The sequence below is a fragment of the Haliotis rufescens genome, unplaced genomic scaffold, assembly GCF_023055435.1.
Source record: "Haliotis rufescens isolate VD_foot unplaced genomic scaffold, xgHalRufe1.0.p SCAF_24, whole genome shotgun sequence".
Taxonomy (NCBI): Eukaryota; Metazoa; Mollusca; class Gastropoda; order Lepetellida; family Haliotidae; genus Haliotis; species Haliotis rufescens.
This window is the reverse complement of record NW_025963935.1, coordinates 5,267,987-5,281,804: the sequence shown is the minus strand read 5'-3', so window position 1 is coordinate 5,281,804 and position 13,818 is coordinate 5,267,987. Positions and strand designations below refer to the sequence as shown.

Below are 13,818 nucleotides of genomic sequence, written 5' to 3'. Positions count from 1 at the left end.
AGGATTAACATTGGTAGGTGTTGACATGTCGACATGGATACGATGAGTGAAGCCGATTTCTGGTGTCCCCCGCTATGATATTGCTGGAATATTGCTAAACACGGCGTAAAACCATATTCACTCACTCCCCCCAGTCCGATGAAAGTAGTCCATATCGATATACGTGGATAATCATTTTCCATTCAATTGGAACTGAATGCTGAAGAAATTGACCCATCAAGTCAACCAGATTGCAGTAACTACAATGAACACACAACAAGTTTAATTGCATATCTGTTTCTGAGTATACACAGAATATATATGTAACATGTTCGAAGTGGCTTTACATCAGAAAATATACATTATGAAAATACAGTGAGTTACCTAAACATGTTATTGACATGAACTCCTTTAGTGCCATAAATGTCTGCAATAACAATATTTGTGTTTCAGGCAATTTAAAACACACATGACTGGCACATTTTTCACATATGCGTCTTCGTAAATGGGGTGAAGTTTATGAAAGTTGCTTAAAAGAAAACACACTGTCCTGGTAAAATAATAAAGCCTGATTCGTATTTTTGTGGTAATCCTACTTCTGTTTTCACCGCCGTGATGTGGCTGGACTATTGGTAAAAGCTGCTTAAAATCATATTGACTCATTCATCCACTGATGATGCTGAACTATTTTGAACTTTACCTTGAAAGCACTTCGCACAGCCAGCAAACGGACATGTCTGTACTAAAAATAATTCGCGAATCACTTTTCTTTATCAGTTAGTTGATAGTCACTATCACGTGTTGTGACGATGTATGATCCGATTACATGACGATAGCGGACAATGAGGACGACAGCGAGTATAAGTAAGACGGCAAGCAGAGACAGTCCGATAGCAAGGCCTAGAGTAGCATCAGTTGGAGTGTCTGTGTCTTCAGTGGCAGTGGGTCTGCTGGGCGTGGGCGTCGGTCTCTTGGAGGTGGACGGTTTCTCGGTTGGTACCGTGGAGGTGTCGACACTGGTGGTCGTTACATCTTAAACAAAAAATTGTGAATCATGAGTGAGTGATTTTTTTACGCTGCTTTGAGCAATATTCCAGCAATATCACGGCGGGGGACACCAGAAATGGGTTTCACACATTGTACCCATGTGGGAAATCGAACCCGGGTCTTCGGCGTGGCGAGCGAATCCTTCAACTATCAGTCTACCGCACCGCCTCCAATCATGAGTGAGTTAACAATATAGCTCATAGCCGTAGCAAGATCAAGTGTAAGAACTTTATGTATATTGCTTTTTTGCTATTCTTAAGGCTCATTAACTGTATGTATTCAGGGGTGATGGAGGCACGTGCATGTCCAGTGTATACAAGCCTGGGAAGCAGTGACGTCGACGGCATAGCGGCCGTATCGTTTTGTGTATTCACGATGATGCTTTGAATTGAAATTATGAACTTTTGACGATGTCACACCACAATAACAGAAGGTTCTTTTAAATGTTGGTAAACTCCTAAGGGAGGCAATATCAACAATTCCCTGGGTGGCCCGGGGGTGCCCGGGACCTGCCCTGCAAGACTTCAGTTTTACAATTAACGTTTTAAAAACTTGCCTCATGTAACACAATTGTGTTTGATGATTGGTTAAAATTCATGACGTGAATCGAACTTGCAACCTCACATATCGTGTTACGTTTTGTAACCCACTGTCTTCCAACTGAGCTGGAGCAGGTGAATAGAAGTTGTTCAGTACAGCATGTCAGGACTGTCGCTAGTCCATGCTGCACGTGTTTTTACTCTTGCACGCTTAAGTATACTGTGTCTGAGTGGGCTGTGCATGTTGAACTGCGACATGGTATCTCAGTGGGCTAGCACTATAAAATAGGCATTAGACAAGACGACTACAACACACACACACACAACGGTCTGTGAAGTTAATTCAAAACGCGTAACCATGCCAGGTAATACGATAAGGTCAAGGTTGTTGTCACACCTCGTGCCAGGCAATACGATAAGGCCAAGTTTGTTGTCACACCTCGTGCCAGGCAATACGATAAGGCCAAGTTTGTTGTCACACCTCGTGCCAGGCAATACGATAAGGCCAAGTTTGTTGTCACACCTCGTGCCAGGCAATACGATAAGGTCAAGGTTGTTGTCACACCTCGTGCCAGGCAATACGATAAGGTCAAGGTTGTTGTCACACCTCGTGCCAGGTAAATCTTGCCCGACACATAAGGCTGACAGGGGGTCACAGAAGGTCACACCAAGCATATCACGCCAGACAGAGTAACAACAAACATATCCCTAATGTGTAGTTAACCACTGCGTTATTTAAGGTTGGTACATGTTATTCACGGCTAGCATATCTTCCCGAAATGGATAACGCATTTGAAGGTGTTAGTAACCTCAACGTTGGGGAAAAATGTTGTTCATCAAGTAACTAGAAAATGAAGATTGGATGGTCGTGCTTAGTGACCTCGCGTCGAGGCAACGTTGGGTCTAAACCAACAAAATATTTTGGGTCCACCTAGGGTTAAATGGATGAGATATAGGAAGCCACGATGAACCCATTGCCACTTGTCTAGAAACGCCATATGAAACATCGATAAACTGTGTAGGGAATGTGTTTTCTGCATGGTGATCAGTCATTTGTTCCACTTGTGTGGAATCAACACGTCAGATGTTAACGTGTATATCACTTTGAGGTATATGTTTCATATTTCATGTATCTGACTGACATAAACGTTACAAAAATGTTCACACAGCGTGATATGGCAGCGTTCTAGAGTTCCAGCATTCCGGTGCAGAGATTTGGCAACTTGTAAGTAAAACAAAACGTTTAAGAAATTTATACACAACGAAAAGAGTTAAGCACATCCTAATATATTTCAGACCGCCTCCGTGGTCTTGTGGTAGAGCGTCCGCCCGGAGAGCGGAAGGTCCAGGGTTCGATCCCGGGCCGCGTCATACAAAAAGACGTTAAAAGATTGTACTTGTTGTTACCCTGTCTGGCGCTCGGCATTAAGGGGCTAAAACAAGGACTGGTCGGCTCGGAGTCAGTTTACTGTGTCTGAGTGGGGTATTCATGTTAAACTGCGGCATGGTATCTCAGTGAGCTAGCACTATAAATCGGCATCAGTCCGGACTAGTACAAGCAGCCACACACACATATACACGTGCATGCACGTCGCTATATAAGTGCAATAATCTTGGACGCGACGTTAAACCCAATTTCACCTCACCTCACCTAATATATTTCATCATTGTTTGGTTCCAATGTTTGTAACAGTAAATAGGACATAATTGCGGGAGGAATTATGTTTTCTCGAGATGACGTAATCAGTCACGCATGACGAAAGCTCACGTGCCATGCATGGTATACCCTAGAGTATGAAATGAAATTTGATGATAAAAAAAGAAGGCAAATGACAATAAAACCGATCGCCCAAACGCATAAAGGCAACGGCTATGGTAACCCGATGCACGTGAGTTCCGCGCAAATGAGTTTTCTCCCATTTCTTATCCTATAAGAATCCACCCAGATCGGATAACATTCATTCCTTATTGAATTGCTAACACCTGCCAAATGAACAAGAAATCAGCGACAAGAAGCCTTTGGGCGATTCCAAGCTGGACAAACCGCCCGTCAAGTACCCAATGCATAGCAAGTCAACGTAAGGACCATATACAGGCTCCCGCAACGGTACCAGACCACCAACACTACAGATGAACGACCACGTAGTGGAAGACCAAGGGTCACCATCCGACGTCAGGATCGTCAGATTGTTCGCCAGCATCTTCAAGATTGCTTTGTTACTGCTGCGGAAACTGCTCGACGTACTGTGGGGACACACCAGCGACACATTAGTGCGGACATCGTACGTCGACGATTGACGAGCAAACAGCTCCACTGTCAAAGGCCACACCGAGGACCCATTCTGACATCACGCCATCGCCGGGACCGTCTTCAGTGGGCAACATAGCACCAGCATTGGTGCCACTAGAAGTGGAGAAGAGTCTCTTCTCATATGACAACCGTTACTGCATCTCAACAGTGGGGAACGTTATTCGGATGTTTGTGTTGTTGAGAAAGACTGGTGGTGTGGTCCGAGCATCATGGTGTGGGGTGATATTGGTCTTGCACAGAGGGTCGGTCCTGTGGTCCTCAACAACATCGGTCCAGGGAGAGGCAATGGTGTCACAGCAGCTCGGTACATTGAACAAGTCTTGAGACTACACGCCATATTTCATTTGGCACATCGCCACAACTCGAGTTTCAGCATGATAACGCCCATGCCCACACTGCGAGATCAGCAAGAGAGCAGAATGGCATAAGAACCATTTACTTGCCTGCCCTTAGTCCCGATTTAAATCCCATTGAGTACTTGTGGGACGAGATTCAAAGACGGCTGAATGATTGCAGCTGAACTGCGTCAGGCGTTCTTCAGAGTTTGGGCTCAAGTGCCTAGGGCCTTCATCAACCGCCACATTCATTCCATGTATCGACGTTGCACGGCAGTCATCAACGAACATGGCGGACACACAAACATATGCTCAGAGACTAGTGTTGTGTTTCACTTTAAGAACATTTAACACTTTAATTTCAACCTTGATGATCAGTTTTGCCAAGTTTTATCTTTTTAATATGTCTCAAAGTATGTTTACAGTGTTTGGACAAATAAGGTTTCTCATATATCTGTCCATGGTGAGGTTTCTTTTGCGGTTCAGTATACAATAACATACATGCATAAAAAAACAAAAACTTACCCCTCAACTTGTCAACTCCGCCACAGAGAAGTGGCCTGGTGATGTTGTCACACAGAAATGTGACATCGACGTCTCCAAAGTGATCGGCTGTGACATTCAAGGGCTGGGCTAGGACAGCGTCAGTGATATTGCCCATTGTCTGTTTCTCTAGGAGTGTGTTGGTAATGAGTCCAGTCGTCAGATAAAATCCAGCTTGTCGAGAACAGTAGTAGTTGTGGATGTCTACTGTCAGAGTGAGATTAGTGCCAGGTTCCAGGACGTTGGTGTCCCTGTCGTTGCTGATGTTGCACTGTGGCAGTGCTGGTTGCAATAAATAGACAGATAAAATTACATATCTGCTTCCTGAGGATCATGCATAAAATAGAAAGAACAAAATACTTTGACAATGCACATACATATAATTCGTACAAATAACATGAAATGAGATTTAATGTAATCAATATATAAATATGAAACATAATTATCCTTAGTAGTTCGTTATTAGATATGATATATGTTGTGCTGACAGCCAGGTCATGTGTAACTTGTAGAACAAGATTTCTTCCCCTAGCTTTGGTTGGATTCGATGATTATTGGTTTGAATCCCAGACAAGTCTCTTTTGATCAGTGGTTTGTCGGTACCACCCCCGTGCTCGCAGGTTTCACCTAATTGGTAAGCGGGTAAAACCTGTGTCACTTAAAAAAGGTGTAAAGGCAAAACCGCTGACTCGGACATAACTCGTGTTGTACGGTAAAAATGACTGTTAGATGGAACCTGGGAATAAGAAAGATAATTATACTCAGTAGATCACATTTAAAAATTACATTGTGTTGATAGCCTGGTCGTGCGTACTGTGCAGACCCCGATTGCGTCCCCTAGCTTTGACAGGATTCCATGATCATTGGCTTGAATCCCTTATTCGCCTCAGTGATCAGCCTTATGATCAGTTGTTCGTCTGTACCGTACCCGTGCACGCTGGTTGCACCAAAGTGGTTAACGGCCAAGACATGTCTCACTTCAGGATTTCCCCCCACATCAATCTGTTAACAGTGATATGACTGATATATTGTTAAAAAAGACCTAAAACCAATTTAGAAATGTTTCTTGTTGTACAGTAAAAATCACTTCACGACTTCCTTCCATACCAAGCTGTTACGAAACGATATAACTGACAGATTTTTAAAAGAGGCGTTAAACCAAACTCGCTAACTCAGATCTTTCCTGTTGTACAGAAAAAAAGACTATTCTACCCACTTTTTAGAAGGTTCTGAACACCATTACAAGTAAGAGTCCAACTTCTGTCACACATGAAGTTTATCGACACATCGCCTAATCGGGTGAAATCTACGTTGAAGGTTGTGTTAAGGGTTGAGTTTGATACACCACTGACGTTGTGTTTCGTGGTCAACGCTTCAGTCACAGCACCAGTAGTCAGATCAAAGCCCGCCTCCCGAGAACAGTAGTCGCGTGTGATGTCCACTGTTAAAGTCAGCTGTGCTCCAGGTTCCAGGGAGTCAGTGTCCTCGTCACTGCTGATGCCACACTGTGGGACCCCTGGTGGCAGAATTATGTGACGAAAGTGATTTAACAACACAAAACTGACATGTTTGTGAAAGGGAGTGGGTCGTTATAACATCATCCATTGATCAATAAAGGCTGGTGTAATAAAATTAGTATTCCAAACATTCATGTAAGACATATGAGAAACGAAAACACACTAATATCCATACTTCCGAAAAACAATATTTCTGAAATAATAGTCAAGGTGTAATGACGATAAACGTGTGTAAAAATAATTTCGGGCGTGTAGATCAGTGTCTCGTGTCTTCACCATGTTGCGCAATGTTGTTGATTAACTTGGATATGGCTGTCCTTGGTATTGCACGCCGCAGATTTTCTACAAACGCAGGTGTTGCGTCTCTCTGCCAAATAACATCCTGAATATGCTCTTTGGGGGACATGTCAGCCCAATATCCGTATGCTGTCTCTTGGGGTCAATCGGAGACGACCTGGGCACAAAGTGGTGTGGCAATTCAATATTTCTACCGATAATTCTTACGAATGTAGCAGCGACAGGACGCAAAATTCCGTTGGCCAGTCAAATGTCCATTAACAATTTTGTAACCAAATCAGTTTGCCTGTCATGTGTGATACCGCCCCACATCATGACACTACTAAAGAGAGCCGGGAATGTTGACGGAAGATGCTGAAATTCGCCTTCCTGCCATTGTACGGAATTATCTATTTATAACAAGAGCAGATTTGAATCTGTTGCGTAGTGTTATTAATGTGAAAAGACGATTTTCGTGGTGTCGCATTGAAGGCCGTTTGATGGTACTTGTCCTTCAGGCAAACAAATACACTTTTTGACTTCCCAAATATTTTCGGTAATAATAATATATACTTTGAATATTTTAAGAGCCTGGTAGCTCAATTGCATTAGTGATTGTGAGTTCCCCTTTCAGCGCACACGCTTTGGCTTCTGTGTGCACGTGCATCACACACTCTTCATGCATGATGTGACATTTACTTGTGATTTGATGATGCGTTCAGATGCATCGCCCACGGTAATGTAAATATGCACATCAATGATAGCTACATTCCAGTCATTCCTTCCCTATATTTATGATGGCAAGTAATTGATGACCTTAAGCAACAAGGGTAAGCCTGTATGTTTCCTAAGTCTTAAGGTACACACGGTTCCGTGGTTATTAATAACTTCATCTTGGGTAATAAAGACACCAGTCCCATCAAGACCTGAATTAACAGGTCATTGTAGTCAGAATTAATACTTTAGAGATTATAACATGGCCACATTTGTCCTTTTGCATTATCTTTTATATTGCTTGACTCATCTCAGTGATTAGGGCTCATGATATCCATTAATTCACAAATATTTTCTCGACTTCCATGACTTTATACTCACCAGCTACTATCAGCGGACACACATCGACGCCGATGGCACCCACTACATTCGCATCAACGATCTTCCAAGTGCCAGCATCTGCCACCCCAACACTGTGTATAGTGAGTGTAGAGTGTGTGTCGTTTATAGTTGCCCTGTATCCAGCCACAGGGCTACAGCTGGGGTTGCAGGTGACGACATATCGGTTATCAGATGGTCGTGCCCATATAAAGGCTGTGTAGTTGCTTCTGTCACCTTCTATTGTGTATTCTGTTCCAAGAAGAGCCACTCCCCCAGGGCAGTCTGTGTCCGTCAGTGCTGTAACGTGGAAGAGAGTTGTTCTGTTATCACTACTATCAGTACCGTTACTGCTGTTGTCGGGGCTTCTGTTAATCTCACAATATATACATCACATAGACCACAGGATTCTCATATACCACGGGGTTCCGGGATAGAAAAGGTTGTCAGGCACGGTGACTTGGTTGATAGCGTGTCATCGTTTCCCGATAGCATGGATCGTTGTACGCAATAACGGTCACACGACTGTCTGGTAGATTTATCTATTGGTGTGTGGCGTTAACGAAAGAAAGAAGGAAACAAACAGACCTCACACATAAAACAACTACTTATCAAAACGTGCGAGTGAGTAAAATTTGACATCGAATCGGCAATATTACAGCCATACTGCGATGAGAGCAAGTTAGTTATTAAATACCTGTCGACAAAGGAGAGTGAAAGAGTAAGGTTACCACAACGAACAGCTAGTTACCCTTTCGTGGACAATAATAGCATCAGTTTATGAAAACAGTGAATGTCAACACAAAAACACATTGTAATAGATACCATGAACTTTGAAATGACAAAATACCTGTAGTCATCCTTAATACAGTGGTTGAATGTAAAATAGCAATAATGTGCAAGCAATACGCTTGTAAAATATAACAACTTGTGAGAACACATATGAAATTGTTAACTTTAGCCTCAATGGTGTGGGGTAGATGAAGCATTTTGTATGTATTTGAACGTGGATTAGGACATATATTGTTGTCCACCCTCGGCGTTTAAAGCAACGAGCTGTGATAGAGGTTTCTGTTGGTATTACAGTGGTATGTTTTACTGTTCCATCTACCTCATTCGCCAACTGACCACCTCTGTGGTCTAGTGGTAGAGCGTCTGCCAGGAGAGACGAAGGTCCAGGGTTTAATACCAGGCCGCGTCATACCAAGACGTTAAAAAGATGGTACTTGTTGTTACCATTCTTGTTACAATCAGCCACACACACGCGTGCATGAACGTCGCTGTATCAACGCCTAAGAGACGAACTATATATAGAACATATACGTAAATGAGATTCATGTGTCAAAATTTATAAAGTGATGCTAACATCATATTTACAATACAGACGTACGATCACTTCAAACGCAGTACCTTCTCAGCACAAGGATTCCCTCGAAAACAAGTTTCACAACATTCATTACAAAGACATACAGGTGAAATACAAAACACGTGCGGGTAGTTTAATGTCACAGTCGGCAATATTCAAATTGATTTGGTGAGTTCAAATTTTGCATCGCAGCGGCAAATATTTGAGCCATATTGCAAAGTGAAAAACATAGCCATTATTTTTAAAATAGACATTGAATGATAATAGTTTCCCTTGTGAGAGAAAAGTCAATATCCAAAGCGTATGATAGTAGATTAGTAAGGGTGTGCAAATTTTCCTTAAATACTTTGGCATTTCATTTATCATGTTTTTTATTAACAAAAAGTAAATTATCAGCTAATTATGAATATTATTAATACCAATATTTTATCGAGAACTGAGCAATAACAGCCACATGTGGTATCTACAAGGGCTTCTAATGGAATGGAATGGAAAACTCCAGAGTGAGTGAGTGAATGTTGTTTCATGTTAATCTTCTTTCAATCATTCATATTTTCGAACCGGAGACTTGCACCGAGTTTGCTACCGTGCTCTCACAAAACTACTGCTCATGCGGTATTCAACTTACTCACCATCTGATCATTGTGAAGGAATACGTATAAACTGTGCTTACCATGAGTAAAACACACCGCAAGGTTAAGCAGAACCAGAATTAGATTTCTTCTAAGCATCATTGTCATTGAAACATCCACTGAAAAATAAAATGAGTGAGTGAGTGAGTTCGGTTGAACGTGTTTCAACTATATGACGGCGTGAGATGTAGGTATTATGCATTTACCACTTTTGGAGAAACTCACGATCACAAGTATGACGCTGACAAATCTGGGAGCTTAATCAGGGTGAACCGGGATTCCAAGCTATGAATGTTTGTCTGTGAAAGCAACTTGAGTCTGTGGACAAGTGGCTGACTGGTAAACAACATGGTTACACTGGATTTAAAGCCAAGATGTTATTTAACAAATAACCACTTTTTTCGTCTCCAAGCAAATTAACGAAATAGACATTTAAATAAATAAATGGCTTATCCATTGTTTGATTGTTCGAAAATAACCATAAATTGTTTTTTGCACATCAGATGTGTATAATCTCACGTGCATCCTCGTTTGCTCCAAACTCAAACATTAAACTACCTTCGACAAGCCTCGAATATTGTACATAAATCAACTCCTCTTGATATATTTGACCTTGTAAGACACTCGGGTGACAAATGCGTTGACAACGACAGACTGTGATATTGCATTACAAATACATTGACAATGACAGGCTGTGACATCGCATTACAAATACGTTGACAATGACATGCTGTGACATTCGCGAATTACTGTGCAGAGTTGCGTCCCTTGGTCACACCAGAAACCTATGATCGTAGGTTCGAATCCCGGTCCACCTCCCCCCCCCCCCCCCCCCCCCCGATTATGTTTCTAGGTAGGTTTGTTAGCACCATACCCATGCTCGTTGGTTTCACCGAAGTGGTAAACGTCTAAGACCTGCATCACTTCGGGCTTTCCTCCCACATTAAGCTGACACGCCGTGATATAACTGGAAAAGTGTTAAAAGTGGCATAAAATCACTCACTCATGTCAACTTCGTCAGTTTAGAAAAGACTGAGTTTCAGAGTGTCCTCTTGCAAATGCAATACTGCCAGGTGGAGATATTGACATGTATTCTGCTCTTGTGCTATTCAGGAACAATTTCCAGTTTAGTTGAGCCAGCTCTTGTCAAGTGCACCAGGATAAACAAAGTATTTCGTGCCCTCACATCAACTACCTTATCCATGTTATTTTTCAATTTCAACCCGCGATGCCCCAGCTTTGTTATCGCTGCCCTGTTGAAGACGTCATCTTGGTTCCAAACAAGGCCTGATGGCTGCACTCTCCTCGACGTTACAGGTAAAAACTCTACCATGCAGGTGTGATTTGAGTTTAGGGAAGTGATAAAAGTCAGCGGCATTGCATGTGGTGAAAACACAAAGACACAATTTGCTACTGAAACCATTGCCACGTATGTGCACATACACATTGTTCTTTACCAGTAGAGCATATTATGAATTGAGCTCTCCTTGGCGTTTTTCTTTTACTTTATTCTGATGTAGTATTCCATGTTGCTAGTTTTTGCTCGTCAGTTGTCAACTGACATCACCAGCTTATACACATTTTTGGTGGGATTGGGGCCACATATCTCCACTGCTTGCTCGTGATATACACATGTCTTATTCTTGATCACAATTCGCATGAAAAAGGTCACAAAGTCCCTGGATTTGTTTCGTTGGGTCACCTTCTAATCTAGTGTCAACATGATGGACACCTTGCAAACCGTTCCCTCCAGTGGAATGTGTCAGATGCCAGCTGTGTCATTGATACGTTGAATAGAAACATGTCGATTTAGTCATTACCATGTGGTGGAGTGATATTTGGTGTGACGTCAATTTGGCGGATCCCCAGAACGAAGTCATCTTCTTTGCTGTTCTGTTTTTCTTCAGCTGTAACCCATTCTTCTTTTCAATATGTTGGACAGTCATCCCCATGCGTGCTTTCTTATATCTCCGGGGCGGTCGGGTGGCCTAGTGGTTAAAGCGATCGCTCGTCACGCCGCAGACGCGGGTTCGATTCCCAATATGGGTACAATGTGTGAAGCCCATTTCTGGTGTCTCCCGCCGTGATATTGCTGGAATATTGCTAAACGCGGCGTTAAATCATACTCACTCACTCACTTTTATATCTCCATGAGATGAAATGCCCTATTTGGGAAGGTACATAATCACAGCTCATTTCTCAGTTTTTCTGTTGTCGAAGTTTCTCTCACCCCTGTCTAGCTGACTTGTTGACACCATATATGGTGATCAGTGTAACCTTGTGTTATGACATCCAATTGATGAAAACTTACACCACAAAAAAAATATCTGACAGCCAACAGACTTTTCAATTTACCCTTGCGCCATGTAGGTTCTTTTGGAAATGAATTATTAGCTAATTAATTATAATTTGTGTATGTTCATTTCGTGAGTTTCATAACTACACTTATGGTTTATTTGTTTGTTGTTTAACGCCGCACACAACAATATTCCAGCTATATGACGACGGTCTGTAAATAATCGAGTCTGGACCATGCAGTGATTGATATGACTATCGATCCACGCAACTGGGATACGATGAAATGCCTCAACCAATCAGCAAGCCTGACCACCCGATCCCGTTAGTCACCTCTTACGAAAAGCTTAGTTCCCTTTTAAGCATGGATCTTCACTGGTGAGCATATTTTTTTTAAATTTTCCCTCTTTATTCATCTCAGCAGGTACAGCATATATATATATACATGTCATGTCAATACAATTGTGGTACATTGTTTTTAAAAAATGTAAATTTTTCCATACAATAAAAAGTGTATCACTATTCAATTTTTAACAAAGTGTGGAAGGAAGACCAAAAACTAAAAAAGTTTGCATAGTTTCAATTTGTGAATGACATTACCTTTGTAGCATTGTAATAACTTTTAATCTCATGCTGTATGTGCTCAAAATGTGGCCTTAATCCTTTCCTGAATTGTCTGTATATTATCAAAAGTACAATATTCAATGGGTTGTTGTGTTTGCCTTGAAATCCAAACATAACATTTTCTCTGTTTAAATCAATGGTTCCTTCCACAACAGATTTTAGCCAGATATACAGTTTATACAGTGAGCATGTTATTCTTAGGGAATGCCTTTTAACTTCTTACTTGTAGAGTTAGCTAAGTGCTGATAACGTTACCCTCTCAAATTCATATACTTGTGTGACTGATGCCCGTCGAAGGTGTTTATGAACATATTATACTAATCAAACATATTCGTATATTAGATAAAAATAAATAACTCACAAATTGTGTACTCCAACATAAACCATCCGACATCTCTACACTGTGGTGCACCTCATGAGGAAGTGCAGTCTGCAGGGACTAGCTAGCATAAAATAACTCCTTGTGTGACGTTCACTGTTATCTGTAAATAATTGACCCTTCGGTCCTGTACAAACGTGGTGTGCTACTATTCATTAGGCCGAGCTCAGGTTATCAGAGTGAGTGAGTGAGTGAGTGAGTGAGTGCGTGAGTGCGTGAGTGAGTGAGTGAGTGCGTGAGTGCGTGAGTGCGTGAGTGAGTGAGTGTATAAAGTGAAAGATAACAGTTTGGTTCTGTGACAATACAATGCTGGATAATAATGTGGCGAGATAAACAGAGAACCAGGGTGTACCAATGTTGACATGTATGTATTGCCGACAGCTGCATATGTAGGTCGACAGATTTGGCGGTCGCAGCATAACGTTTTGGTGTTGAATTTTCCCACACTAGCGCAAGACTACTTAATGGCTCAATGCTATTGTCAAGAATTCTTATGTTGTTCCTATAGTGAGCTACAGACACAAGTCGTATAGACAATGAGAGTTTTAGACCATGGGATCTGGGCTACGTTCTTGCTATGTAAATGGTATCATGTACATCTCATGATTTTACCAGATACGCTGTAAGAAATATATGAAATACTTTTTCTGCCTTACTTTCTATAAGTCCCTGATTTACTGCTTATGATCATTTCCATTAATGCCCAAACAGCAGACATATTTGCATTTCCACCTATTATTTCAAGAATAAATGAATATTTGATAAAAATACACCTATTGAATGATATTTGCATTTCATAACTTGAACGTTTACGAACTAACTTTAGCACTTAATTTCATCTATTGATCGAGCAAGCGAGCGGAAATTGTGGATTATATGTATC

At 41.6% G+C, this 13,818-nt stretch overlaps 1 protein-coding gene across 5 annotated transcripts in view; it reads right to left on the bottom strand.

Annotated features, from left to right (window-relative positions):
• Positions 1-247: 247 nt before the first annotated feature.
• Positions 248-13,818, bottom strand: part of LOC124127560 — a 52,191-nt gene continuing 38,620 nt past the window's right edge. For 2 of the 5 annotated variants that reach the window (XM_048402060.1, XM_048402056.1), the window contains 3 exons: positions 5,971-6,270; positions 4,737-5,036; positions 248-1,011 (listed from right to left, as the gene is read on the bottom strand). In XM_048402060.1, the coding sequence (XP_048258017.1) occupies positions 740-1,011; positions 4,737-5,036; positions 5,971-6,270 (872 nt within the window). In that variant the 3' untranslated portion in view covers positions 248-739. Of the gene's footprint in view, positions 1,012-4,736; positions 5,037-5,970; positions 6,271-7,642; positions 7,940-9,678; positions 9,757-12,917; positions 13,019-13,818 lie in introns of those variants that run through there. The other 3 variants (XM_048402057.1, XM_048402058.1, XM_048402061.1) reach the window with 3 other exon arrangements.